We start from the raw sequence: 26,884 nt of genomic DNA on the forward strand, positions 1-26,884 counted from the left end.
AACTTGCCTCACGGACTGCTGGAGAACAACAGCCTTCCCCAGCCTGGAGCTAGGGGCTTAACTGGGGCTGGATTCACCTCTAACAGGGGGAGGGAAGTGTAAGGTGCACACTTATAAGAATCTCCGGCACCTATTTTTTCCGTTTTCTTCTGGGTATTTTTTGTTTAGCCTTACGTGTTTAAGTTTGTAACTGTCTCAGAAAATTTATTCACAGGCTAATTTTATTCCAGCATGCTGGAAAAGTTGCATATCACCCCTGACACATTCAGCTATTCAGCTCTTACGCGTTCCTCCCTGTAGTAAAGTCAGCCCAGTAGTTGCTTCCTTTTCGGTGAGCAACGGGTGAGGGAACGTGCCTCTGTCATTGTCAGTGGTGAGCCTTGCAGCCTGGGGTTTCGGAATAGCTCAGCACCATCTGCATGTAGCTAAATGCCTCCTCCTGGGTGCCACTGCACAGTCCAGGCTGCTTGTGTGGATTCTGTGTGCCATGGGCGCACATGCAGATAGCTCAGGTATTCTCTGCAGGATTGGAAAGGCTTTTTAGCAACTACTGTGAGCTGGTGACTGTCAGAAGGGGTTGTTAGGTTGGGGATAATGGGTGTTGGCAAAATAAGTTGTTGGATCTGTAGGTTTATGTGATTCCATGATCTGTTTTCATCACCTTTTTCCTTCTTTCCCTTCTGCTTTTTCTTTTTCAGGGTGATCTTGAGTTCTTCTTAACTTGCTAGTGCTCAGCCTCCTCATGCCTCCATCTCCTTTAGACGACAGGGTAGTAGTGGCACTTTCGAGGCCAGTGAGACCTCAGGATCTCAACCTGTGTTTAGACTCTAGCTTCCTTGAATCTGCCGCTTCTGCTGGTGAGAGCCACTCCAGTCTGCTTGGCGCAGCTGTCGTGTCCCTAAAGACTGCTAATCTCACGTATATGCCCTCATCCAACGGCTCTGCACGCTCCCTGAGTTGTGGATGCAGCAGTGCCAGTTGCTGCACTGTGGCAACGTACGACAAGGACACTCAAGCCCAAACTCAAGCGAGCACCAGCAGCACCCACGCCGGAGCCTCCCCTGCCTGCCCCGCCAACCAAATGGTCAACAGCAATGAGAATGCCGGCAGCCTGAGCCCGCTGGGCGGAGTGGGGAGCCCTGTCTCGGGCAGCGCCAAGCAACTCGCCAGCATCAAAATCATCTACCCCAATGATCTGGCCAAGAAGATGACCAAATGCAGCAAGAGCCACCAACAGAACCAAGGGCCTGTCATCATTGACTGCAGGCCTTTCATGGAGTATAATAAGAGCCACATTCAAGGGGCTGTCCACATTAACTGTTCTGACAAGATCAGCCGGAGAAGGCTCCAGCAGGGCAAGATCACGGTCTTGGACTTGATCTCCTGCCGGGAAGGCAAGGACTCCTTCAAGAGAATCTTTTCCAAAGAAATCATAGTTTATGATGAGAATACCAATGAGCCAAGCAGAGTAATGCCTTCCCAGCCACTCCACATAGTGCTGGAGTCACTCAAGCGAGAAGGCAAGGAGCCCCTAGTCCTAAAAGGTAATCCTCCTCATGTCCCACACATAGTATGTTGGTTTGCTTTGCAGCGTGTGCTCTCCGCTGTCAGCTTCACTGATGGTTGGACCTTGAAAACATCTGTTTATCTCTATGAAGGCCTGTGTGCCTCAGGTCACCACTGGCAAAGCAAATGCCTTCCATGGACAAATCATGGGGCTGGTAGCAGGGAGATGCTTGCTTTCCTCTGAATGTTGTCCTTGAGTAGCAGGAGGGGTGGGAAGTGGAAGGAGGAGGAAACATGCTTCCTGGTGTCCGTCTGTGCAGACAAAGAATTTCCCCCAGTGCTTATTCTGAGTATTTATAGCCCAAGGAGCAGAGGTCCAGGAGGGGATACTTCTCTTTTAGCTTGTCAGACTGACCTTTACTTAGCAGCCTTATTTTAGTCCATGTAAAACTGGACTCATAGGTGCTGGAGATGAACAGTAGGAGAGTAGAAGGAGGGGGGAGGAAAGATGAGGGAGGTCACTTGGTCTGAGGCATTGTGTCATGGACCAGTCAGCAAAACTTGAGGACCAAGCCTTGTTCTGGTAATATGGGGTCAGAATAATGGACAGAGGGAGATTATTTGTTTAAAAAGTGATCTGAAAGTGTTGTGTTTATGTGTATGTGTGCTTATGTATGTATATGGCTTTCCTGCAAAGGCTCCTGTTTTAATATGGAATTTGGTTTATCCCTTAGTGCTTTGGTAGAGATGAGCCCCACCAATTAAGGCATCATCCAAGGACACTTCCCTTTCTTCACTTTATTCTCGAGATCCTATTTATAACAATGCTGCCCTCTAGATTAAATTTCCTTTCCCCTGGGTGTTTATGCCATTCAGAGGCATGGTTGGCAGAGACTGGCTATGGCACTGGGAAGCTATGGAAGGATTTGCTGCTTAGCTCATACTCTATGTGTTTAATTCACTTAATTTTTCTGTGCAGCTGGCTACGTCCAACCTGCACAGTGTGGCAGGTACTTTTATCAGTACAGGAGTGGGCTGGTACTTTTATCCCTTTTCCTCGGCTGACTTCCATAGCTTTGTAGGAGCTAAAGATCCTGTGAGATACTTCGGTGTGTGTCTCTTGTGGAAGCTTAAAATTGCTGAACTGTCTCCTTGCTCCTGGCAAGAGTATGGTCATGCTGGGCTTGTTTTGATACTTGCTACAGGATCCCATTATGCTTTTATTGAGTCTCTGGGGTCATGGTGATGCCCTTCATCTGTGGACGAGGGAGATGAGGCACTTGGGCAGAGTGAGGTTGCCACTGGAGTCCTGCATTTCTGGTGGTAATCCTTCTGTACAGCCTCTGCAGCTGGATATGTGGTTGTAGTCTGCAAGCCTTCCTATCCTTAGAGAAGTGGTGTGCTGAAGGTGTTCTCTGTGTTTGTCTGAAAACGCTGCATCTTCTCTGAACCTCACACTGGTACTTTTTCAGTACCTGGAGTAAGACTGTGGCTGAGATGAAGCTGCAGAGCAGTAATTGGGCAGCGCTGAGCTCTTGGGCCCCGTGGGCAGGTTGTGGCAGCCCCTTCTCCCACCTTCCAGCTCCGTGTGCTGCACTGAGTTTAACCAAGTGCTTGTGGGAGTCCTTGGGCCATTTTTGGTTTTCAGACACTGAGAAATGTTACCTCAAAGCCCTGCTTAGCAGAAATCCCCTCCCCAAAGTGGCCTGTCAACAGATCTGGAAGTGTGCCAGAAGACAGCCTGAATCCTTTGCTTTTTGGATATAGTGATGAGCTGGGCTGGAGCAGACCTCACCTCGGGGAGCCTGTAGTGAGGAGCTCCCCCCATCACCGTAACTCTCCTCCCGTTCTTTGAAGTGGGGCTCCAGCTGGGGTCAGATGGAGTTGAGCATGGGATAAAGCAGCATTTAGGAAGGCTGTGGCTAAGTTTCCGAGCTGGGGGAGTGGCACTGGAAGCACTCGTTATTTAGTTTCACTTGACAGATAGCGTTTTTTCCATCGTGCTTCAGGCGCATCCCCATCGCTGGGTGCAGGCACTAGAACGAAACTGGGGGTGGCCGGGGAGCCCTCTTTGCCTGCGTTCGTTCCTTTGAGTGATTTCTCTTGCTCTCCGCTGCCCGGCCCTAATTTATTGCCGGCCCATCTGATCCCCGGTGTTGTGTTTGCAAACACTGGTTGCTAGCCTGGCTGTCCAAGTTCCCGTCCCCCTGATCCGGTGCCACCTTCTCCATGTTTGGTGCTGCCTGCCAGCCTGCGGCCCCGCTGCCGATGTCGTGGCCCCGCTGTCACGTCGGGGGCTCAGTCCCATCGCCGAAGCCGGGGCTTGAGTTACAGCTCTGGCTGACAGCGCCTGGCCCCGCATGCGTGCGGGTTCGAGGTGCCCCCGGCTTTTTAAGCAGCACAGAAAGCCGGTGCTGTTTTCCAAGACAGGGCTGTGATCTATAGATAAATGTATGTATGGTGCACCTTATTAGGCGCGGGTTAAAAAGAGGTGGTCTGGTTTATTTTTAATGTAGCAGGCCAGTGTATAAGCTAGCACTGTGACAAGAGAGGTTTTCGTGTATGCTGTGGTGTGGAGGATTTTAAGACCTCTGTTCCACCCTTTCTATCCATTTCTATCCATCCTTCTTGCTGCTTCCTTTAATGTTTTTTGGTCATAAACATAACATATGCATAATTTTGATTTAAGCTCTTGAAAGGAAAGATTTGTTTATTTCTTTTGCCACAAGGCACAGCAACACTTGAGACAGGCATAAATCCTCTATTTTTACAAAAAATAAACCATAAGAATCCTGTATTTCACAGTCCTGCTACATGGGCTGTAGCAGCCTGAGCTGTCAGGGCTGAAGCTGCTGCTCAGTCTGTTTATAAACAGAATAGAAAGAAGTCATGTTTCCCCCAGCACCCCTAGACCATGTTATTCCATGTTTGCTGAAACCTAGAGGATGATTTTTTTCGCTTTTTGTGGATGCTTTTTTTAAAATTTATGTATTTTTTTTCCTTAGCATTTGAAGGGAGAGGGGGAAAAACAGTGATATGAGCCCAGTGTCCCTTCTGCTTGAGGCCAATGTCAAAGCTAAATTTGGGGAGGGAGAGAGAGTGGTGCTGTGACCCTGGGCTGGGTCAGCAGCCCTGGCCCTCCTTGGTAAGGTTGTACCCCTTTCCCTCCTGCAAACCCAACAGTGAGGCATCTCTGCCTTCCCTGAGCACCTCTGCTCGTAGCAAAGTGTCCTGGAGTCTTGGGGGCTTGTGTGTTTGAGTTTGCTACTGGGACCTAAAAATGGAAAGTGGGAAATTCATTTGCATTCAGATGAAAACTGTTCTTTTTCCCTGACTGAAACATTTAGGCTTGGAGTTCAGCATTTTTTTTCACAAGTTAAATTAAATCTACAAAGGAAACAAAAATGAAAAATTGAAGCGTCTGTGCCAGCACATCTTGACAGCTTTTAGCACAAGAGGAGTTGCCTTTGTCTCCCTGACCAGGGTCTAGTGGTACTGTCTCCATCCTGCCATTCTTCCACTTCCTTCAAGAGCCAGCAGCAGGAGCCTTGTAAACCTGCTCAATTCTTGTGTTTAGTTTGTAAAGGCTTCTGTGTTTGACTTCAAGGAAGCAATGGAATTCAAAAGCAGAGGTGCAAAATATGATTTGGCTTTTCTGTTTTTTTTTTTTTTAATTCCCACTATGTGGTGTAAACTCATGGCTGGATTTCAGCAGAGGAGATGGGGAGGAACTGGCTGGTTCCTCCACAAAAACTGGTTCCTTCTCTGTTCTTGTTCACAGTCTGAGGAGCTTATTTATGCACTGGCTTTCAGTGTTCTCTTTGCTCATCTAACAGGGAAATAAACGAAGTGATTTGCTCTCGTTATAGTGGGGAGTGTAAGATCTGCCAACAAACCACTTCATGCTTTCTGCCATGGTCTAAGAATAGTTTCAGATCTCTTACCACACTAGAGTCACATATCAGCAAAGTTGAAACAACTACAGAGGGACTGAGATGCTTACAAAAGGAATAATTGCTTGCTTTATGTGCTCCTACATTCATATAAATACTGTGATCAGCTGCCTTTGAAATACCTGACCTGGTCATAATCCGTACAAATACATTAATTATTACTGTCATTAATTATGTAATTTAACAGTGTCAGTGTTGCTTTAAACCCTAATTGGATTACAGTGCACAAGTGTATTTGAAAGTAAAACTTGATTTAATGGTCAACAAGTCCAGCTGACCAACAAAACATGTGCCTGGCACTTATTTCCACCAGAGATCTCCACTGAATAAGTATTAGGTCATGGCTGTAATAGGGAAGTGTGTAGTTTTAAAAACCCTGGACGTTTCACATGTGTTACTTAACATTTAAAAATAAAGTGTGTTCCCTCTGTGCTGCAGAGGAGAGCTGGCCCCATCAGTCACTGGGGGAGAAGTTTCTGCTGGCTCTGTCAGGGCTGAGATTTCACCATCAGTGTTCAGACTCTGATTGCTGGTGCTTAAAGTATCTTTCTACTGGAATAAATAAATAATCTTCTTGGCCGTCACACTTGAAAATTGGTTGTATGTGTCTGTAGCTTTTGCATGTAGATGAATTGGGACAATGGTGTGGCTGGAGACCATGGTCTTTACCATGTTTTGAGGGCATACTTCTGCAGAGGAGAGGTACCTCCAAACTTTGCCTGTTCAACAGTAGTGGTAAATGTGGCATTTTCTCCCAGATTATGGCATCTGAGAGTTTGCTGTCCTGGCTTGAATGGTGCCTACCACATTTTAACTGTCCTTGCGGGGAAGAGAGCAATGACACTGCCTCGGAAAGGGAGGAACAGGAAGGAGATTTTTTTTTTTTCCCCCCCTATTTTTGGCTCCCCAGTTTCTCATACCCTTGGAGTTAAGAGGCAGACTTACATTAAGTAAACCTCTCTGAGGCTTGTAAAGAAAAATCTGGTTCCAGTTTTGTGTAAACTGGGGTAACATTCCCTGTGATTTTCCTGGTAGGTAGATGTTGGGTTATAATTAGCTGAATGCCTCATGTGCTGCCCTTACCCTTGCCCTGCCAGAGGTGAGAAATTCTGCTAGTGAAATCTTTCTAGGACAGTGTGCTGGTCTGTCTTCTAGATTTTTATTCTTGAGGTGAGCACCTTTCCACCTTTTGGAGAGGCTCAGGGTGGAAGGGTAGCTGTGTTTGAGGTTTGAGTGGTGTCTACATCTTAACTAATAGAGATGGACTATTTTTAAAACTTTTATTTTAGACCTATGCATGGGTGGTTTGCCTTCCAAAGTTTTTACTACACTCACGAGCACAGAAGTTTTTAGTGAGATTGCCTTGGCTTTATGATGCGTTTGAAGTGGGGACTCATCCCTTATCTTTAGGCTGTAACTCTGTACTCTGTGAAAAGCCCCATTATTTATGCAAGCAACTAAGCAACTCAAAAGTGAAGAAATGCCATAAACATGAGCAGCATGCACACATCTCAACGTTTCCCTGTTTTGCAATTTCGGCAGCCAGGAGGGAAATGCCTCTCAAATATTCAGCATCAGCTTGCAGGGCTATAGAAGTCATGCTGTTTAAAGAAATAGATTGTGGTAATCTGAAGATAACCTAATGCATTGTTCCTCTGTGTGTGAGATAAGATTATGTGTGGTGCTTTGGCCTTGTTGGGAAGTCCCTGGTGGGTCTGGGAGAGTGCTGGCTACAGAAATCGCAAGGCTGACCTGAATTATTGTGAGTGCTTGTTTTTCTGAAGCTTTGATTCTAAGTTCTCACCTGAATCCGTCTTTAGCAGTTTTTTAAACACCTCTGTACTGTAAAAGTTAATTTGCGGTTATCACAAAGGTGTTTGGTAAGCTGGGGCTTAAAGAAGAGCAGTGTATATATCATGGATGTCACCTTTCCCTGCCTCACCTAAAAGTTAAAGCTGGCGAAGAGTCACGTTGAGAGAGGATGGGATCAAGGTGCTGTGTTGGGCACTGCGTTTGCTTCAACTCCCTCTGGCAGGCCTTTCACCTGCTCTTGATCCATTGAATGTTGAGAGTGATGAGAAAGCTGAAATGTTCACCAGTACCCTTGGGTTTGGCCACTAGTCCTGGCTGTGCCCGTCAGGATGCCCTGTGAGGAGGCAGAATGGGGACTGCAGTGGGCAGGAGGCACGGAGGGATTCAGGGGACCTGTTTCTGCAGATGGAAAGTCCAGGGGTGCTCGTGCTCTCTGCACAGTGTGTTGGTCAATGCTCTGTGGTTCACTAGTGAAGCTTGGAGCTTTTGTTGTTTTGTTTTGACACCTTGTGACTTTTTAGTACTGGAAACTCTCTGCTTCAATTAATATCTATGGTGGAGGCAGCCTCACATCCGGGAGTACTCTGAAGGTTGTTTTTGGTTGTTTTTGCTGCTTTGAAAGATGTTGATTCCTCAGGTGCTTGTGTCCTAGCAGGAGGTGGTCTCTGACCTAGTTCTGGAACTGTACAGCAGCATTTTGAGGTTGGAAGTAAAGGGGGAGAGATGGGAGAAGCAAGTCAGTCCACCATGTGGTGCAAAAAGAGAGTAACTGGACTAGAGGGATAACTGGGCCTAGATAGCAGGGCGGTCTCATGGCCAGGGGAGCTCTGACTAAGCCTGCATGACAGACTTTCCATGAGGCTTTAGAGAAGCTATTTTCATCTGATTGAGCTTTTTTTTGCTGTCCTTTGCACCGTTTGTAACATTGAGTTTATCTCTCTTGTTGCCACTGGTGTTGTGTAGTTGACCCAGGCTCATCCACAGTCACAGAGGTGCCCTGGGGCAACCCAGGTGCCTGCTGCAGAAAGTGGGAGATGGACTCAGGAACACCCTCATTCCTTGACAGTGCATTTTTGCTAAATTGTAGACTCTGATTTGCCTCCAGGTGTTTCTTGTGCTTTAAAAAAGTCGAGGTTCACCTTTGTGTGTTTCTTTGCTTGGGTGAGGGGATTGCCTTCTTTTTGAAGGACAGCTCTTTTCCCAGTAAAAAGAATGAGATCCAGAAGGGACACAAGCTTCTGATCTCCTGGAACATGGTTTCAGTGAACCTGAGCCAGGAGAGTGTGTGCAGAGAGACCCAAACTGGTGAGTCTGCAGGGAGCAACTGGGACCTTGTAGGTCTAGGTGCCACCTAGCCCCTCTGACCTGAAGGAATGAGCTGCTGATTGCTGCTGCCTGGGGCAGTGCCACCCTTGTCTAGCTCAACTACACGAACAGCTCCTTCAGTGGGAGCTCCTGCGCTGGGCTGTCCCCACTGGAGGGTCTGGGGATAGTGGGGTCGGGAGGGAACTGTAAATCTGTCATCACCTGCTGCTGGAGGGACAGGAATGCTCCTACTGGGTGGGAGGGCTTGGGAGCCACTGCTCCTGCCAGGGTTAAGTGGTGCTTCATGTGTATGCAACACCCTGCTTCCAAGATCAGGGCTTTGAAGGAGTAAGTTGGAAAAAATAAATTACGAGAATAATAATAGAGATGTGAACACATTGGCTCTAACTCTTTTACTATGCCTTAGCTTTAAAAAGTCTACAGCATGCCTGGATTAATTCCCACTTGATTCACTGCAACAGAGAAGAGCTGCTTCTAATTAAAGGTAATAAAAAGAAGAACAAATGTTACTCCTTGTCCACACATGAATTATCATATATTTTATTTTTTTTACAATGGCTTGAAGAGACTTGGAAAATAGAGGATAACTTGCAAGCTTCTGTCATATCAGTCGAATTTGTTCATTATGCCAAAGTGTGATATTAAGCCTTATGTAAGCAGTTGAACACTAATGTTTTAAAGCAAAAGCTGCTGTTGGAGCAGTTGACCAGCACTGGGTTGGTGATGGGCTCTTAATTTTTCTTGGTCTCTGTTAAGGTAATGGGAATCTGTCTGCCCAGTTGATGAGAGCTAAGAATAAGACTTCTGCTGCTGCTTAGAATTTGCTGGCATATTTTAGGTACAAAACCACTCTGTTTAAAATGAAATTAATCTTAAATTCATAGGTGTTAGTCCAGCAAGGCAGAGCAACATCTCTGTTGAGGGATAACACAGTTCTTATGTTTCCTGGGCAATATTAGTGTTAACTCACCTGTGGAGACAAGGAGTCATTTTATTTGGTCTCAAGGGTTGATTTTCATCTGGCTGGAGGTATTCCTTGTTTCATTGCTGTTTAGCTCTGGATTCTGTAAGTGTGCCTTTTTCTTTTCCCCCTCTCCCCGCTTCCTTCTTGCCTTGACTCTGGAAAATATGGATGCAATCTGGGTCAACTTTCTCTTTCCCCATGGGGTTTTTGGGGGCTAGCCTTGGTTCCTTGACCATTAGGACTGGGATTTATGTGCCATCAGAGCTTGCCCTGAAGCTTGTGTCAAAGTGGGGACTGGCATGCACTATGCTAGTTCCAGTAGTTTGCTGCTTTTATTATGGACTGTGTGGCACTGGGCTATGTCAAGACAACACCCTTTATTTTCTCCATTTTTCTTTCATGTGCTTTGGAATACCGTGCTGAAAAATGTAAAATCAGAGCCAGATAGTATTATTTCTAGCTAGGAGGGTAGAAATTTTTCAGTCTAAAAAGGGTTTAAATTCATCAGGAATAGATGATACTTCCAAATGGTGGTGTGGTATATCAGCACCCTGTTTTCCTTTCATATTAATGTGCATGGTGCTGGTGTTCCTGATGTAGAGGAGCAGCGGTTTGGACTGGAAAAGAGTCTGTGTTATCCTCAGGAGAAAAAAAGCAGCCTGCTCTGTTGTTAGAAAGAAGCTGTCCTGGAGAGGTTGCCCTTAAAAGGGGAAAGAGAATAAATGGATGGCTGAAGCATGAAAATGTCAGTGTTCTCTAAAACACGCAGATTAAACAGAAAGGTCCGCTCCTACGCATCCAGGATTACGGATGTCTGAGACAGTGCTGGGATCCTTCTCCCTCCTCAGACATGCTGAGCCACAGCTCCCTGCATCCTGCTCATGTGCTGGCTCTTTCCAGGCCACTTGCTTGAGATGCATATGGTGATGGCCAGGGAGGGAACTGGTAATAGTTTAAAAAACAAATGAAACTTGGTGTTCTGGGCAAATCTGCTCAGCTCTACCTCTGTCTGGGAAAACAGACCCATAGCTCTTTGTCAATATAAAACCATTTGTGGTATTTTATTGCATTAAAATAGTTTCTGTTCCCTCCCCCCTCACTTCCCCTGCCTCCGTTGTACATAGCTTTAGCATTTCTTGATGACCTTTTTGTTAATATGATTTCCAGTGGGAGCATTTCACAGTAGAAGTATGTATTCCTTCAGGGTTTACGCTGACATTTCCAGTGATTATTTAATTGGACTTCATGTTAGCCTGCATCCCCCCCGGGAACACATACTTGTGCCATGAGAAGTTGTAATGTGACTAATTTTGAGTTTCTGCTATAAACGCTTGCTCTCCAGGGAGGGTAAGTCCAATCCCCCTCGGTGGCTGCAGAGTCGTCACCATGATGTGTTTGGGTTGTGGGGTTTCTTGCCTTGTTCCTATTTACATTCTTGTGTTGTTTAGTCCTTGTACCGAAATTCAGAGCAGGCCTTCTCCTTCCTCTTTCACCTTCCTGACCGCTCCCCAAGGATAACGCAGTGCTTTGAAGGATGCTGGCTTATTTTCCTGTGAATACTTGAGTTTTTATTTTGAAGTAATCAGACTCAGCACTCTCATAGCATAGGGCAGATTTCCGGTTACAAGCTGGAACCACTGTCTTGAATGCTGATGAGTAGTCCAAAGGTTAGTAGCATCTCTTGGAAAAGCTGGCAGGTAAAGGGATGATATGGATGTGATGTGTGGGTTTGCATGGGTGTCCAGGGTCTGAGAAAAAAACCCTAAATTTAAGACAAAAAGGTATAAAGAAAAAAAAAATTAAACTGAAATCCAAGAAAGGTTTTTTTTAGTGACAGGTCAAGAAAAAAAATGGTTTCTTTCTAATTGGAATGAATTTGGATGATCTAGTAGTCATGAGAAGAGGAAAAGTGAAGGGGTGAGAGCTGGAAAAAAGCAAGTCATATGTTGAGGTGTGAGAGGCTCCTGGGAGTGATGGTGTGGTTGAGAATGGGTGGTGGTGGGATGGGAGGAGCTGAGAGTGGAGCTGGGCAGAGCCAGCAGCTCTGGCACAGCCTGGCATGGGAAGAGGCTTTGGATGACCTCTCTCCTGCCTCCCTGGGATGTGTCCCTAGGACAGCCAGCTTTGCTGTGCCTGGTGTCAGAGGAAAAATATAAAAGTAGATGAGGCTGAGGAACTCAAAAGCCAGTGGGGAGAGGATGTGCTGCGGCAAGGGGTGTGAACCATAGTGAGATAAAATTAGAAATAACAAGCAAACATGTGCGCACGTCCCTCGATGCTGAGGGGAAACCTTTCCTCTTCATCCGGCGTCATGCTCTTGACTTCTAAAGGGACCTCAAAGCCATTGTGTCAAGGATGTGCTTGTGACTCCTTTAAGCCAGAATTCGTGTACAAACTGACCTCTCGGGATAGTTCCCACATGGAAAAAACCTGACCTTGCAAGTTCTTCGGAATGCAAAGTTTTGCCTTTATTTTGAAGTGCCGTTGGCAGCTCAGTTCAAGGGAGAGACTAGATTAGATTGAGTGTATCGAGGTGGAAGCTGTTCTTTGTGTGTGCTGTTTACTTTTACTTTTTTATGTTTGTTCAAAGCTTAATCTTCTGCAGCACGGCTGGTGCTGAATGCTGTGTGAGTGAAAGGGAAAGCCCCATGGCGGGGTTTCCTTGGAACATCCCACAGACAGGTGAGAAGTTCACTAATGTCACCTGGCTGAGTGTGGTCCAACAGGTCCCCACCCCCCTGGATAGAAGGGAGTTGCCCTTCCTGCTGTGTGGGCAAACACAGTATTTCCAGCCATGTGAAAGTTTCTGCAGCAGTGAGGGCAGCCTTGAGCACTGCTCTGGTGTAGCTGTGGTGAGAAGGACATCTGCTTGGAGAGTAGGAACACTCCTACAATGATCTGCTTGGATTAGCTCCATTGGTCTAGCAGAAGTGTGGGAAGCAGAGCCCTGCTTGGACAAGGAGAGTGTGTGTCTTGTCAGGAGATCTGAGCATCCCTTCTTTCAGTGCTTCAGGATGAACAGAGCATAATCCCCAGGACGTACCAGGAACCATCTTTGCCGTGGCTAAAGTCTTGCCAGCAGCATTTGTCAGCAAGTGTGGTGGCTGCATCTTCTACTGCAAGGTGGCCTTAGCTCCTGTGCCCTATGGGTGCAACCCCAGTGCCTCCATGCCCTCCCTGACAGTGCCCTTGGAGCTCAGCAGACCTACACCTGCAGCTGTAGCCATGTTGGTGGTATGAAGAGATGGTCTAGGTGGTTGTCCATACCCTGGGAGTGGATTTGGCCTATAATGGCAGAATTTTGCTTCAACCTGTACAGCAGCATCTTCCTTGGTAGAAGGCCCATGGTACAGGAGCAGCCCAAACAGTGGCATTGCAGTGCTGGTGGCTCAGCACCACTGTGCCACCCTGCAGCAGGACCTCCAGACACTGGTGGCAGCGTGGTGGGGGGTGGCCATGGGACCTGGGCCCTTCTCCCCAGGAGGCTCAGGAAGGGGGAGAGCACTGGGTGTGCATCTGGACAATACCTAGCTTCTATTTTTACATGCTGGAGTCACGTTTGCTTAACCTTGAGGCATCCTGTGCTTTTGAATCAACTTGACACAAAGTCATCTGTTCATTAATAACACAGGAGCAGTTTAATTGTTGTCTTAGTGGAAAAATACATGAGACTGTCATCAGCTGTTGCTTCTGGCAGTGCTTTTCTGCGGTAATGTAAATAAATGAGGTCACAGGTTTAAGGGAACAGGCTGTACTTGCACAAATTCAAAGCGTTGTCTTAAACAGATACGCACCAATTGTTTGAGGGTCTCCGTCCTGTGCCCCAAATGCTCTCGGTGACATTTCAGCCCTAAACTCACTCAAACACAGCCTCAGGGTTTGCTGTGGTGGTACTGACAGGGCACGTGCTGAGTGGGTGTTTTAAAGCTTGGCTTCATTCCTGAGGGAGTAACGCTTCTGGTGGCCAGAACTGTGGTATCGCCAAATTCTCTGCTGCGCACCCCACAAGAGCCCAGCAACACGAGAGGAGGGGAAGTTACAGATCAAACATCTCTTCTGCTGATAGGTCCCAGTGTCCTGGGATTTCTGCTCTCGTTGTGCTTGTGTGTGTGTTGCTTTTCATTTTTTTTCTTTCTTTTTTTTTTTTTCCTGAGATGGCTGTGTGGTATTGTAATCGAGGATGAGCAGATCCAGAAATCCGCCTGGACAGCTTTGAAAGCTGTATAAAAGGTCTGGTTGTCTCCCTGAGACCACGTGCTCTGTCTAAATGTGGCTCCCACATCTGCAGTCTGTCATGTATAAAAGTATGTTCCTGTTTGCAGTGGGAGCGGGAACACCCAGTACCTGCCACGCTCAGAACAAAGTATATCCACACCGATGAGGTAATGCAAAGGTGTTGCTTTGTGGTGGGGATATTTCACTGTAGCTGTCTCTCTCTAAGCTCTCCCACTGGAGAAGGAACAAGGTCATTTTCTCCCTTAACTGTGGGGTAAGAGCCTGTTTCCAGATAGGAAACACATTGCAAATATGCCAAAGCATATTGTAAACCTGCATCCTAGTTTGCATATAGTCACAGAGCCAGAGAGCAGCAGTGGTGGCTGAAGGAGATGCCAAAGGAGAGACAGAGGAGGGCAGGTGTTACTGTACTCCTTGTACTTTTAAATTTGCAACATTCTTGAACAAACAACAGAAAACCCCAAACTAAAAAGCTGCAATGGAACAAACAACCAACCTCCCCCAAACAAAATAAGCAAACAAATCCCCAACCAGCCAACCCACTTTCATAAATTTGTGTGGGGTAAGGTTTGTTCTTCTTGATTTCTTTGAGGATGATGCTATTGCAAGGTCACAGTTCTTCATAAAAAGCTGGCTGCCTCATTCCTGCTGTATCTTTTGTGTCTGTTTTGCATCATATTTTCCCTCCTCTGTTGGCAAATGACAGACACTGTGTTAAGCATGACTTTTATGCCAGCACCATGCTGCTTGTCTTTTTTTATTTGTTCGGAGCTGCTTTGGCTGCTGTCCAGCTGCTCACCTGGTCTTGCAGTCCTGATGTGAGCCCAGGGCTCCTGGGTGGCTTTGGAGCTGGGAAACCTGTGTGCAGCTGCTGCCCGGGAGCTGCCTGGTGGGGGAGTCTGAGGAGCATTAAGTGAGATGTTTATGGGCAGATGGCTGCAGAGAACTTGAATGAATGAGAGGGAATAGCTGGAGCACGTACGGTGCTGACTTGAAACTTCCCAAAAGTTTTGAGGTCTCAGACACCCCAAAGTCTGGTGTCACTCACTAACTGTTCTGGCAGGGCAGGATGTTGGAAAATGTCATGCAGTTACAACTGCAAAAATGGTTCTGCAACCTGGGTCTTGCATCAGTAGTGAGCAAGAGCCCTTGGTGTTCTGTTGTATTCTGCTAAATACCAGGCAAGGCCATCTGCCAGCAAGGGTTCTGCTTCATGGATTGATTTCCTCATGGAAGAAATACCTCGGGTTCCTCAGAGTGCTGAGGGTCTTTGTATGTCCATCTCTGTTTTGGTTTGGGTAGGTTCAGCCCTCTGAAGGCCCGCCCAGCAGCCATTCTGGAACAGAGTAAAAGCACTTGGGATGTTCTCTGTGCCCATGCACAGGCTGCACGGCACTGGCTGGGTGTACTTCCCCACACTTTCCCCAAGCTTTGGTTATTGCAGCTCTGTGGAGTGTTTAAAGCCAGGAGAGATGGTGCAGGGAGGACATTCTGTTGAAGTGGACGCAAGTGGTTCATCTGCCTGCTGGCATTTTGGTTTGTCACTGAAGGTGGCCACACTCCTGAGTCCAGGCTCCATGGCTGTGGTTTTAACAGCACAGCCATGCGTTCCCATGGGCTTTCTTGCTGGATCGATGATATTGCCTCTCTACTTGGGTTGCCTCTGATGAAGGCTTTTCCCATATTGCAAATGGTATCTGAAAGTCTGCTTTTAAAATGCAGCTTCTGTGCTAGTGAGAGGCTTCTGCTAAGTTGTGCTTCTTGGTCACGGGTGCTGTTACTGCCCTCTGTAATGCTTCCTTCATTCCTCAGGTTTGGAAAGGTTTGGGCAGGGTCAGCCACAAAACAGCTTTTATTACAACCCTGAGTGGAATCTCTGCATCCATGCCTCAAGCTTCTTTGTGATCTGGAGTTGCGGTCAGTAGCAGTGATAGGTCTTGCACCTTACTGAGTTTAATGAATCAACTCTTAGACCAGGCCTGCAGGAGCTTTGTGTTAGCCTCCCCTCTGGGTACAGCCTCTTCTCTCCTACCTCTTCTACCATTCCTGCATGAATGCTGAAATAGCAGCTGCTTGACAAGGGAATACAAATGCATTTGATTACCTTGTACGTTGTATTTACCTTCAGTAGGAGAGTCCATCCCTCTCTTTCTGACTGATCATTATTAACTTTGCTTGGACCTGTTTTGGAAGATAGTCTCAAACGTTAGAAAAGCCTGAGCATTATGCTTGCATGAGCTCCACTTAAATTACCCTAGCGCCTGATAAATCAGTTTGTGCAAGGATCGTGTGTGGTGAGAATGGAACAGCACTCAGGAGGTGTCTGGGTCCTGTTTTGGGACCTGCATGACTCATATGGCAGTACAGATCCAAGCTAAGCTCCTGCTGTTGGCTTAGGGTTCAGCTTTCCCTCCATGACTGCATCTTGCTGCATCCTTTCTGGGTACCAGTGTTCTTGTCCAGTCCTCCCTTGCTGACATCTCTGAGCCAGTTCAGGTTAGTAATCCTCTCACCAGTAACATGTTCTTCCAGGAGCATTTGCTCTGAGAGTTGCTTTAAATATTGCTTGAACTGATTTTTTAACCCTCCTCCCACATGTGGAGGTGAACAAGGAGAATGGGGGATGTGAACTGACATTAGGAATGGTGACACTGGCAAATGTCTGTAAAAAAATTGTGGCTGAAGGTATTATATGTTTGGCTACTCCACTTGTTTGGGCATCATCAACATGGTGTGTTTGGGGTTTCTTCCCATCCTGTGCCCTGATGCTCTGCTATGTCTTACAAAGCAGCTGGTGAAACAGGATGGTTTCTGCCACACCATCAGTGTGTCCCCACCTGAATGATGAACCAATGGGATCCTACCTCCACCTGGGGCTGCTTGTTCCCAGAAGTCTGCAGCACAGGTGGACAATGAGTGTTGGCTCTGGGGTCACTAAAACAACTTTTTCAGGGGTTTTCTTGGGAATCCCAGCATGCTCTGGTTATTGTTTAAACAGCAATATTCAAGCTGAATGGGTTGCTTGCCCATTCAGAAAGATGGGAATATGGTTTAGGGTTTAGCCTTTAGCCTAGGCTATAGGCTGGGGTTGTTGGTTTAGATGAGACCTCAAATATCTTCAGCTTGGAGACCTTCATCTTGTTTGTTTTCTTGGGTGGACTGAGAAAACTTTTCAGACCCGTTGAGGCCAGGTGGTGCAGCTGAGCTCAGATTTTTGCCCTTGCTCTTCTTTCTATCCTGATTCCCTGTTGTAACAACTTTGACAATAGAGATCTTTAAGGCAAAACTGTTTGCTCTGTGTCCCGTAAACAGCAGAAATAGCTGAAGACAAGCACACTTTTGAGGCAGGGGAAATATTCTGCACTTTGTAGGCATTTCAAGGATTTCTGGGAAATTACGTTACTAGCAGTGTGTGAAGGACACAAGTTTGGATGTGGAAAAGGGCACTTGCATTAGAGGGGCTCAGATGATTGTAACCTAGTCTGGGTGCCTCATGCTCATGGAATATAGCACAGGACACCGAAATGGCCCTGGGTGGGTCCCACCCCATGGGCAGGCACGTCACGGACACTCAAATTGGACATTTGAATTGCAGCACTCAGCAGGAGGCACTGAAACCCTTGCTGTGTCTGATCCAGGGCCTGAGTGGCAGCATGTTCTGCTTCACTTTAAAACTGTCACTAGATCACTGTGAAAGAGCATGGAAAAGACAAACAGCCTCTCATTTATTTTTTTATTTTTCTCTTTAAATAACATTATTGGGATGGCGACACTCTGCATTTATTTTGGCTAGTGTGGCACTTTCTAGTAACTTCAGAGTAGCTCTCCCCTCTCCTGGGTTTTTTTTGGCTTGCAGTTAACAAAGTGCAATTGAGCCTGAGCACTTGGCTCGTCTTGATGCCGAGCATGACTTCAAGTATCCTGGTACAACAGCAACGTGCATGAGGTGGGGGAGAATGCATCCCTGCATTTCTCCTCTTTCTGCCTTTCTCTTTCGGAGGAGCCACCTGTTAGCATTACATCAGCGGCTCCCAGGAACGCCACCGCCTCCTACCAAAGGCCTCGAACAAAGTAGTAGTTCGTGTATTGTTTGCACTCAAAGAGCTGATGTCATGCCAGCTGATGTCATTGTGTGCTCTGTGTGATCGCCATGGAAACGGGGCAGGTGGGGAGCCTGCCGCTGATGTCAGTGCAGAATGAGGTGTAGAAAGAAGGTCCACTTTGCTTGCTCCGGCTCTGCGAAGCCACCCTCCTCAAAAAAAAAAATTGAGGGGGAAGGGAAATGGTGCTTGAAAAAGCTGGCAATAGAGCAGGCAAGGCACGAGCTGAAAAAGTGACTTTTCCCTCCCCCCTCAGATCCATTTCCCCGTCCATATTAATGTCCTAAAAATAACTCTTGCCAGATATTTTCAGGTGGCCGGGGCAGCAAAAGGAGAGCTGTTTGCCACATGTTAGGCAAGCACCTCAGTCACTGTGAGGTTACAAGGAGTGGTTTTCTTTTGTTTGGGAGCACAAACGGGTACGAGCTGTTCCCTGGAGCGATGCCGGGGTGAGCTGCTCCTATCCTCCTCAGGCTGCTGGGTGGGGAATGCTTAAGCTGGGCTGCTAAAGGGCAGGTAAAGCTAAGACTGTCCCAGCTGGCTCGCTGCTCTGCTTTAGTGTGCTGATAGCCCCTTGGCCCCTGCCTTTAGTGATGTTTTCCTTCTTGGAAAAACACCTTCCTTGTTGCACAGGCTGGTAGGTGAGGCAGCCCAGCAGGCTGATGTTGCACAGAGGCTGTTTGTCTGTGAGCCCATTCCTTGGCACCGTCCGCCACACACGGGGAGGACAATGCCTGCTGCTGATGCATGCCACCCTTGCTGTTGACAGCCCAGTGACACTGCTACAGTGGTGGTGGGAACAGTAGAGCCAGCTCCAGCCCTTGTGGCCCCACTGTGTGCTCTGAAGAAACCTCGGGGTATCTAACCAAACCATCTGCTTGGTCTCTCTTCCCAGGAGGACTCAGCGGTTTCAAGCAGAACCACGAAAACCTCTGCGACAACTCCCTCCAGCTGCAGGAGTGTCCCGAGGGGGGAGGAGGGGGCGGCGCCTCCGCTGTGCCCCCCGTGCTACCTCAGTCCATCCCCACCACGCCAGACATCGAGAACGCTGAGCTCACCCCCATCCTGCCCTTCCTCTTCCTCGGAAACGAGCACGATGCTCAGGACTTGGAGAAAATGCAGAGGATGAACATCGGCTACGTCATCAACGTGACCACCCACCTGCCCCTGTACCATTACGAGAAAGGCATGTTCAACTACAAGCGGCTTCCGGCCACTGACAGCAACAAGCAGAATCTCAGGCAGTATTTTGAAGAGGCTTTTGAGTTCATTGGTAATTACCCTTGCCTGGAAATGCTCCAGTTTGGTTTTTTTTTATTGTTATTATTTTTACCAGTTATAACCATTTAGAGTGGACTTTATGATTTGCCAACAACTCCGAAGGCTGGTTAAGGCCATGTTTCCTTTTGTTTGGGTTGTCAGAAATGCTGAGCACCTCATATTTCTGTCCTTTCTCATCTCTGGCAAATCCGGTTAAGTAGCCCAAGGTTACAGTTTTTATCCAGTGATAGTAACGCCTACCTCCAGGTTTCTAAATTCAGGAAACCCCACAAAACTGAGACTTTCGCCATCCCCTCTTTTTGATTCCTTTGCATTCCTAGTTTCCACACAGTGGCTTCCAGCCAGTTTCTCATAGTGACTATTCTTAATGGTGTCTCAGTCTTTGCTAATTTAATGAGAAAACTGCCAAACTTTCACACTTGGCTTGTTTCACCATTAGATTTATAGCTTTGGAGTGTACGTGTGGTTGAGTGGATAGTGATGAAAACTTGCATTAATAAGCCTCTAAACCCTTTAGGCTGTGTGAGAGAGTTCACCACAGACATGCGGCTTGTTGTGGAGATTGCTGAAGAAGTGACCCAGCAGCGTTGTTCTGGACCTCATTATGATCAACACAGCACTGCCCTCAGCCAAGTTTAGGGCCACACGCAGCTAGGCTAAAGCCAAATGGCCACCTTAAGCTGGGCTGGTCAGAGAGGACTTCAGCATGTGGTACTGAAAGCTTTTGAGGACCTTCCCTTGCCCCTTTGTTGATAAAAACCCTTGTCTTTGTGTACACTGCTTTTGTGGCATAGTAAAGGTGCTTCCCCAGCACAAGTATGTGTCCTGAGATGTTTTCAGAAATAGGCTGGGGGGATTGCTGACATAATATTCTCTTTTCTTGTGTTGAGGCTGAGCCAGTCCTGTTACCAGTACTTCAGGCTCAGTGGAGGAGTGCTAGACAAAGGAAGAAGTGTGCTTGTGTGCTGCACTGCAGTGCAGGTCCTTGACTGACCCCGTACTGGAGTGGGTGCAGAGCCATGTTCCTCCCTGCCCTCCTTTGTGCTGGCTCTGCACTCAGGTGCACTCGGGCTCGGCAAGGACTTGGCCCCAGCTGTGGGTCTGGGTGCCAGGGCAGGAGGGCCAGGCTCAGCATGTTGTTATGAGCCCATCTGCCCCTGCTGCGTGCCGGGCAGGGCTGGCAGCTCTGGAGCAGACGGCTGCTCAGCCTCGCCTGGCTGTGTCTGGCAGGGGGTCGTGGTGTGCTGATGCCTGTGCTCTGTAGCCACACTGCTTTGGTGGAGTGAGTGGAGAAATCACTGCTAATGCTGCAGTTCAGCTGGAGGGCAGGATTAAACCTTGAGTTTTACCACTGGGAGCCCTTGGGCTTGTCTTCTACAGTGTGAAGGATCAAAGGATCTCTACTTAAACTGAAATTTTCCCGTGTGTTGCTAACCCAGCCCCAGCTCTACCAGTAGTGCTGTCAGCTCCCCAAGCTGCCCTTTGCTGTGTGCCTGGGAAGGTGAACATCCTTGTTTAGGTGAAGGGCAGGGCAGAGGGAACCTTGCTTTGATCCTCTGGGAAAAAAGCTGCGTCAAGAAATCCATTAAAACCTTAGACTTTGAGTTCAACAAGATGGGGAGGTGCAATAGGCTAAGCTTAGGTAAAGAGACTGGGAAGCTCCACAGAGGTCCTTCTGAGGTAGAAGAGAGAGATCTCTGTTCCCCTCATCCTCGTGAACTGCAGGATTAGAGTTCTCAAAACCACTGAAAGATAGTGTTTGGCTTGTGACCTTACCACGAGCAGAGAAAGCAGCTCTGCTCTGGAAAGGTTTAGAAAGCGTTTCAAAACCCATTTTACTTTCCTTAATAATTACAGCTTGAGGGTCTGTCTTTGTTTTTAATAAACAAATATTTCTCCATTGAGAGTTTTTCTCCATATCAAATTTAACCAGCTGGGGAGGTAACCAGTCAAAGCTTTCCCTTCCTCAGGGTAAACTTTAAATTGCATTTGAGAAGATTTGGAAATGTTTAAACAGCAGATTGTTGGCCTGTGTTTCTTTAAATATGTCTTCAAAAAACCACAACCAATCCTAGGTTTAGCTAAGACTAAAGCCATAGGAAGTGAAATCATCAGAAACGCTCTGGGAATGTGTGTCAAAATGCGTTAGAGAGTTTCAGCTTTCTGAAATACTAACTGGCAAAAATGTCTAGAGGGAAGTTGGCTTCATTTATGCTTTCACAGTACAGGTTGAACATGTAGGGTGGGTTGAATTGTACTCGTGGTAGGGTTGGATTTGTGCCAAAACCTACAAACTAAATTCACACTCCTGTGGATTGAAACAAAAGAAGTCATTTGAAGTGTCACTTCCTAAAAGTTCTGTCTCCTGGTTTAAAAGCAAGCTGTGGCAGATGAGGATGGTATGGTAGTGACTCTCCTCTCTCATGTCCTGTTAGCATGTGGTTAGAAGGACTCTGTCCCCCCTAAATGTTGCCCAGGGTACCTCCAAGTGATGGATCTCGGTGGAGAAGGGGGTGTGTGTGTATCCAGCTCCTGCTTTTGCAGAGGCACCACAGCAGAGAGCTCCACTGAAGGTCATTTCAAGAGTAGTTTTGTAAAGCTTCAGAGAACAGGGTTTTGAAACAGATGTATTGTTTTGAATTGAATCTGAAAATACCTGGTTTTTAAAAGAGTGGTGCCCTGCTTTGGAAGACAGGGAGGTTGAGATGCTGACATGATGCGGTGGCATTGCAACTGAGGTGGAAATGGAGCCCGAGATTCCTCATCATGGGCCTTGCCCTCCTCACAAAATGCTCCCTGGCAGTGCAGCAGCATCTCTCAATGCATGATTCCTCTAATAAAGAGATGAGAGTGGACGTGAGGATTTTCAGTGTCAGACTGGACTGGGGATTGCACATTCAGTAGCTCAGAAACCTCAGGGGAAGATGGGCTGGAGGGGAAGGGGAAGAGATGCTGCTGTGCTTGTAATCAAATCAAGGGACTTTTCACATTAAGTTACTCTTAATTGCACTGAGCTTGTTCTAATTTACAAACTAGCAAAAGTCTTACTTTCTTCTGTCTATCTCGTTTGCAGAGGAAGCTCATCAGTGTGGAAAAGGTCTCCTCATCCACTGCCAGGCCGGTGTCTCCCGATCTGCCACCATCGTTATCGCGTACTTAATGAAGCACACACGCATGACCATGACAGATGCCTATAAATTTGTCAAAGGCAAACGACCAATCATTTCCCCCAACCTTAACTTTATGGGGCAGTTACTGGAGTTCGAAGAAGACCTGAACAATGGAGTCACCCCTCGAATCCTCACACCAAAGCTGATCGGTGTTGAGACTGTCGTGTGACGGCCAAGCTGTGAGGGGGCGGAACCTGTTCTTCACCTGATTTGGGGCAGTGATGGGTGGGTTGTGGGGTTTTCTTTTTAGCTTTCAAAGGGGAGTTTTGTGGCAAACTTTTTGTGAATAAAAACCTTTTTTTGTAAGGAAAGGTTTTTAAAAGATCCGAGAACTTTGCTGCGTTTGGGATGCTGTTGTGATTTCCTTCTCAGACGCTGGCAGAGCAGGGAGGCTTCAGAGCAAAAGGAGTACTTTTTAGAATAAAAATAAGAAGAAGAAGAAGAAACGTTGGGCTTTTTTTCTTTTAATTTTCATTTTTCCCTCCTCTCCGGCTACTTGTAGAGTTTATGGCTAAGTAGTCTGTGCAGGTTCATAGACTGAAGAAACCTAAGTTGAAGATGAAACACAAATAGCCAAAACAAAGCAGAAAAAAACCCTCCCTGAAACAGAAGGGCCTTCGTTTTGCAAAGGCTTTGCTAAAGATAACCTGGCAAAATGCTCACCGATGCAAAGGAAATCAGAGCAGCTTAAAAGTCTGCAAGGCACTTTTCGCACTCCTGACTCAAACTAAAGAAGAAAACAAAGTTTATTTGGCGTGTTTCATGTTCCAGTTCTATTTTTCTATTTTGGGGTGTAAGGTTTTAACAGTAAGGGACTTCGATCATTCTATGCCATATGCCTTCACTGGCTTCTTGTGCAATAATAATTTGGGGTTTGTTTTGAGTGTTCAAACCAATTAAGAGTTGGCTGCCCACTAATAATAAGATAATAATTTTTAAAGTCTAATAGTGCAACAGCAGCCAGCTTGGTTCAGAAAGGATAAATGAGAGCAATTATTTCGTTCCTTTATATGATTTTGATCCTGGTTACAGTGCCGTAAACCTTGTTACATATGTATATCAGAATGTACAAAAATCTAGAACGAGCAAAGTTTATTTAAAAATATTTTTCGCACAAAATATTGGTGTGTTTCAGTTGTCTATGTAGAAGAAATTTGATTATAAAACAAAAAATCTTTTGGAAAGTGTGTGTCCTTTTATTTCTTTAGCCATTTTCCATTTTCTTTCTATGGGTTGGGGTTTTTGTTTTGTTCCCTTTGGTTTGTTTTTTTGTGGCATTGTACCTCTGCCATGGACAAAATTGATCTCTCTTGTTTGGCATCTCCCCTTTAGTGTTGCGTTCCTGTCCTCTGCTGGTGGAACATGTTTTCTTTACTTTCTGCTGTACTCTTGCATCTCTCTGTAACCAGATTTTTCTCTCTGGTTCGATTGAATTAGCACTATTGGTGAGGGCTCTTTGGAACAGACCTGTTATTTCTACAGCTCAGTAGCCATTTGGAAATATAAGAAATAAACAGTCTCCACTGATTCCCTTCCATATTCCTGTAGTTAACTTACCTTCTATGTTACAAAAATGTCCAGTTTTTAGAAATATGTTGGTCACGTGTGCTTTTCCCTGGTCTTTCTATAGCCCCCTTGTTCAGCACTTCCACAGTTCCTGGGAATCATCCTCCTGGGATTTTCCCTTCCCTCTTGCCCCTCCTTTTCCAGCTGTGTCAGTGTTGTGTGGTGTGTATTGTAGGGCTGATGTTTCTGCCTGACAGTGTCCCTTGGGCAGCTGACTTTTGCTTTCCTTGTTTGTATTCCCTTTTTTTTTAATTATATGGTATAATCTGATCTGTTCTGGACTGTTACCACCTCTAAAGTTTATTTGTACGAGCCTAAAATGAGTTAGAAAACATTTCTCATATGATTCTGTTGTGCAAACCGATCTGTCCCAGGAAGTCTGACAGCAGTGAAGGCTTTTCCTAGACGAAAACCTACATGGACTGAACCAAGTGTAAAACAGGACCTGTTGGAAAACTTAATGTATAATCACATTAGACATGTATATTTTTGTGGACATTTTACTTAAAATGTTGTTACTATACAGATATTTTCTTGAAACTTATCCCTTTATTAAATTATTTTTCTACTGGAGTTGATTTTTTAAAATTTATTTTCTTTTCTATGATTATTATTGGCCCTTTCATTGAAAACACCCTTGGCAGTGAGTGTTGCCCAGGCAGCAAAACCTCTTGGACTGTGACTGCTCCTGGAGCTAAGGAGAGAGTGGCTAGACAGAGAAGGTGCCATTTGCCAGTTGGGAGCCTTTGTGCTTTGGGAAAGAAGGAGTTCTCTTAGCAAAGCTGCTCTGCTTCCCTCCCTCCCAGCTTTTCTTGTGTGTGGGCCCAGCCTCTTCCAGCTGTTCTCCTTGAGCTGCAGGTGCCCCTTGTTTGGTAGGAGGGAGGAGGTTAGAAAACCCTTCTTGCCAGAGGGCCAAAAGCAGCAGCAGCAGGGCTGAGGGCTGGCTGAAAAGTTGGTCCTTGCAGCCTGTTTGTGGCCAGAAACACTGTGTGATAGTGCTGATGCTCTGCTGGGGAAATGGGTTATTCACCAAAGGGAGCATGCAAGCTGCATACCTGGAGCCCAGCGTGAAGGGAAGGAGGACTTGATTCAAATTTGGTCTTCCATGTTACTGCTTTTCTTGTTCCTGTCGAACATCTTGAGAGGGAGGAAGGTTGTGCTGCGCCAACACAACTCAGCATCCTCTCTGGTTCAGTCTTGGCTGCCACAGGCTGAGTACATTAGGATGAAGTTTGCAGCCATGTGAGTACTGGTGTTTAATTCTTACTTGAGCCAATGAGTCGCTCCTGCAGCCTTGAGTGAGTTACTGACAGCAGAGGATCTGATGTGTTTTCCTCAGTCAGGCTCAGCAATTTGGCTGCTGCTGCTCCGTGCATGGATGTGGAGCTGGAGTTTCTGCTGCAGGAACCCTGTCAGCCTGTGCTTGTCACTGAGGAGCAATGCTTGATTTTATTCTCCTGTGTGATGGTCTTGGAAATGATGGGGCAGAGCAGTTCAAGGCTGTGAGTGAGTGGAGTTTGCTGTGTGTTTGTTGATGGTGGAGATGAGATGACCAAACCCCTCCTTTGTGCACACCATTCCTTGGAGACACCCCCCAGGAGGGGACCTCTGGAGGGTTATGTCTCACTGAAGGCAATGCTGGGAAAGCTTGGGAATTGCTTCACCAGGGAGCAGGTAGGAGGGAAATGCTGGTTTTATTAAGGCAGAATTTACTGAAGCTAGTAAATGATCACTTAGCATCTTTATGCTAGGGGCAGGAGAGATTCAGTGAGGGTTTGAGGAATCCTGCCTGTGTGCACTTTTTGCATCCTTTTCTGCTGCCCAGTATGATGCACAGTACGTGCCTGCATGGCAGTAGAAAGCCTCTGCCTGAGCACTCCATCCTCCTAGCCAGAAAAAAAAAAAAAAAAAAAAATCTGCCCTCATTTCTGGGAGGGAGCAAGGCTGAAGGGATGGGGGCCAGAATTGTGATGGGTTTAAAAAGGTGGTGTTATTCCTGTGGCACAGGAACACCAGAAAGGTTCTTTATGACTTTAAGGACAGAATTGAGGCTTGATCACCCATCTCCTGCTCTTACTGCTGGCTGTAAAAACCCCCTCAGCCACTCCAAGATGAGGCATGGTTAAAAAAAATGGGAAAATCACTCAGTAGCCTTTTATTCACACATGGGTGGCAGTGAGATCAGGACCTGCTTTTCCCTGCTTGGCGTCAGCATTGTGCTCTTGCGTGAGGTGTGTGAAAATAGGCACAGTCCTGTAAAATTGATTGCCTCATAATTCATTTTCCATTTCTCCCCTGAGTTCTTGTTTCTGAGAATATCACCCAGGTCCTGTGAGTGGGTCCCTGAGAGCCACCTTGCAAAGCAAGGCAGGCAGCATGTTGGGAGCAAGTGCTGCTTCTGGTTGGGAATTTGTTTTCTCTTTACAAATGGTGACACAGCAGTGTGTGAGACCTGCTCTAAAGCTCTATTCAAGCTAAAACTGTTTGATTCATCCATCTTGCAAGATATTCTGACTTTAGGGTTGGACTTCCAGAGCCAAGAGATTGTTTAACTTTCCATGCTAAGCAGCTCATACACTTTTTTCTTCTTGGTCACACTGGGGATAACTGAATCCCCCTTCTTGTTTTGGCAGATGATTTTCTGAGGCTTCCTATGGCTTTACCTTTCACAGATGTGGCAGCATCCTTTGGGAAAAGACAGATGGAAGGTCCCTCCCCTACCCTCTTGACAGATACAGACTCGGAGTGTTTTGAGCCGAAGCAGTCGTGTGGGAAGTGCAGTGGTGCCTTCTGGTCACAAGATCTGCCAAGGACTCCTTGCAGGGAGGTGTGTTCAAAAGCACAGGCAGGAGCTGACGAGACTGATCCACAAGGGGTGTGGGAAAAGGCAGATGGGGGGAGTGTTTTGGCCTCCAGTCCTGTTTAGCCATGGTGAAGTTGGCTCCAGGCATGTGTACTACCAGCAGCAGG

The 26,884-nt window shown here is 46.7% G+C and overlaps 1 protein-coding gene across 1 annotated transcript; it reads left to right on the forward strand.

The window, feature by feature from the left end:
- The first annotated feature begins 698 nt into the window (after positions 1-698).
- On the forward strand, positions 699-24,487 carry DUSP10 (dual specificity phosphatase 10). Its single transcript, XM_042051675.1, has 3 exons — positions 699-1,544; positions 18,793-19,170; positions 22,252-24,487. The coding sequence occupies exons 1-3, from the start codon at positions 743-745 to the stop codon at positions 22,515-22,517; spliced, it is 1,446 nt and encodes a 481-aa protein (XP_041907609.1). The 5' UTR covers positions 699-742; the 3' UTR covers positions 22,518-24,487.
- The last annotated feature ends 2,397 nt before the right edge of the window (positions 24,488-26,884 follow it).

The sequence above is a fragment of the Corvus kubaryi genome, unplaced genomic scaffold, assembly GCF_017639235.1.
Source record: "Corvus kubaryi isolate FWS band 111438036 unplaced genomic scaffold, C.kubaryi_AGA036_p1.0 76, whole genome shotgun sequence".
Classification (NCBI taxonomy): Eukaryota; Metazoa; Chordata; class Aves; order Passeriformes; family Corvidae; genus Corvus; species Corvus kubaryi.

Bases quoted from the DNA above. Each gene is read 5' to 3' on its own strand.
- DUSP10 (XM_042051675.1), top strand. From the start codon at position 743: ATGCCTCCATCTCCTTTAGACGACAGGGTAGTAGTGGCACTTTCGAGG. The intron at 1,545-18,792 runs GTAATCCTCCTC...CTCTCTTCCCAG, and splicing joins GGAGCCCCTAGTCCTAAAAG to GAGGACTCAGCGGTTTCAAG. The intron at 19,171-22,251 runs GTAATTACCCTT...TCTCGTTTGCAG, and splicing joins AGAGGCTTTTGAGTTCATTG to AGGAAGCTCATCAGTGTGGA.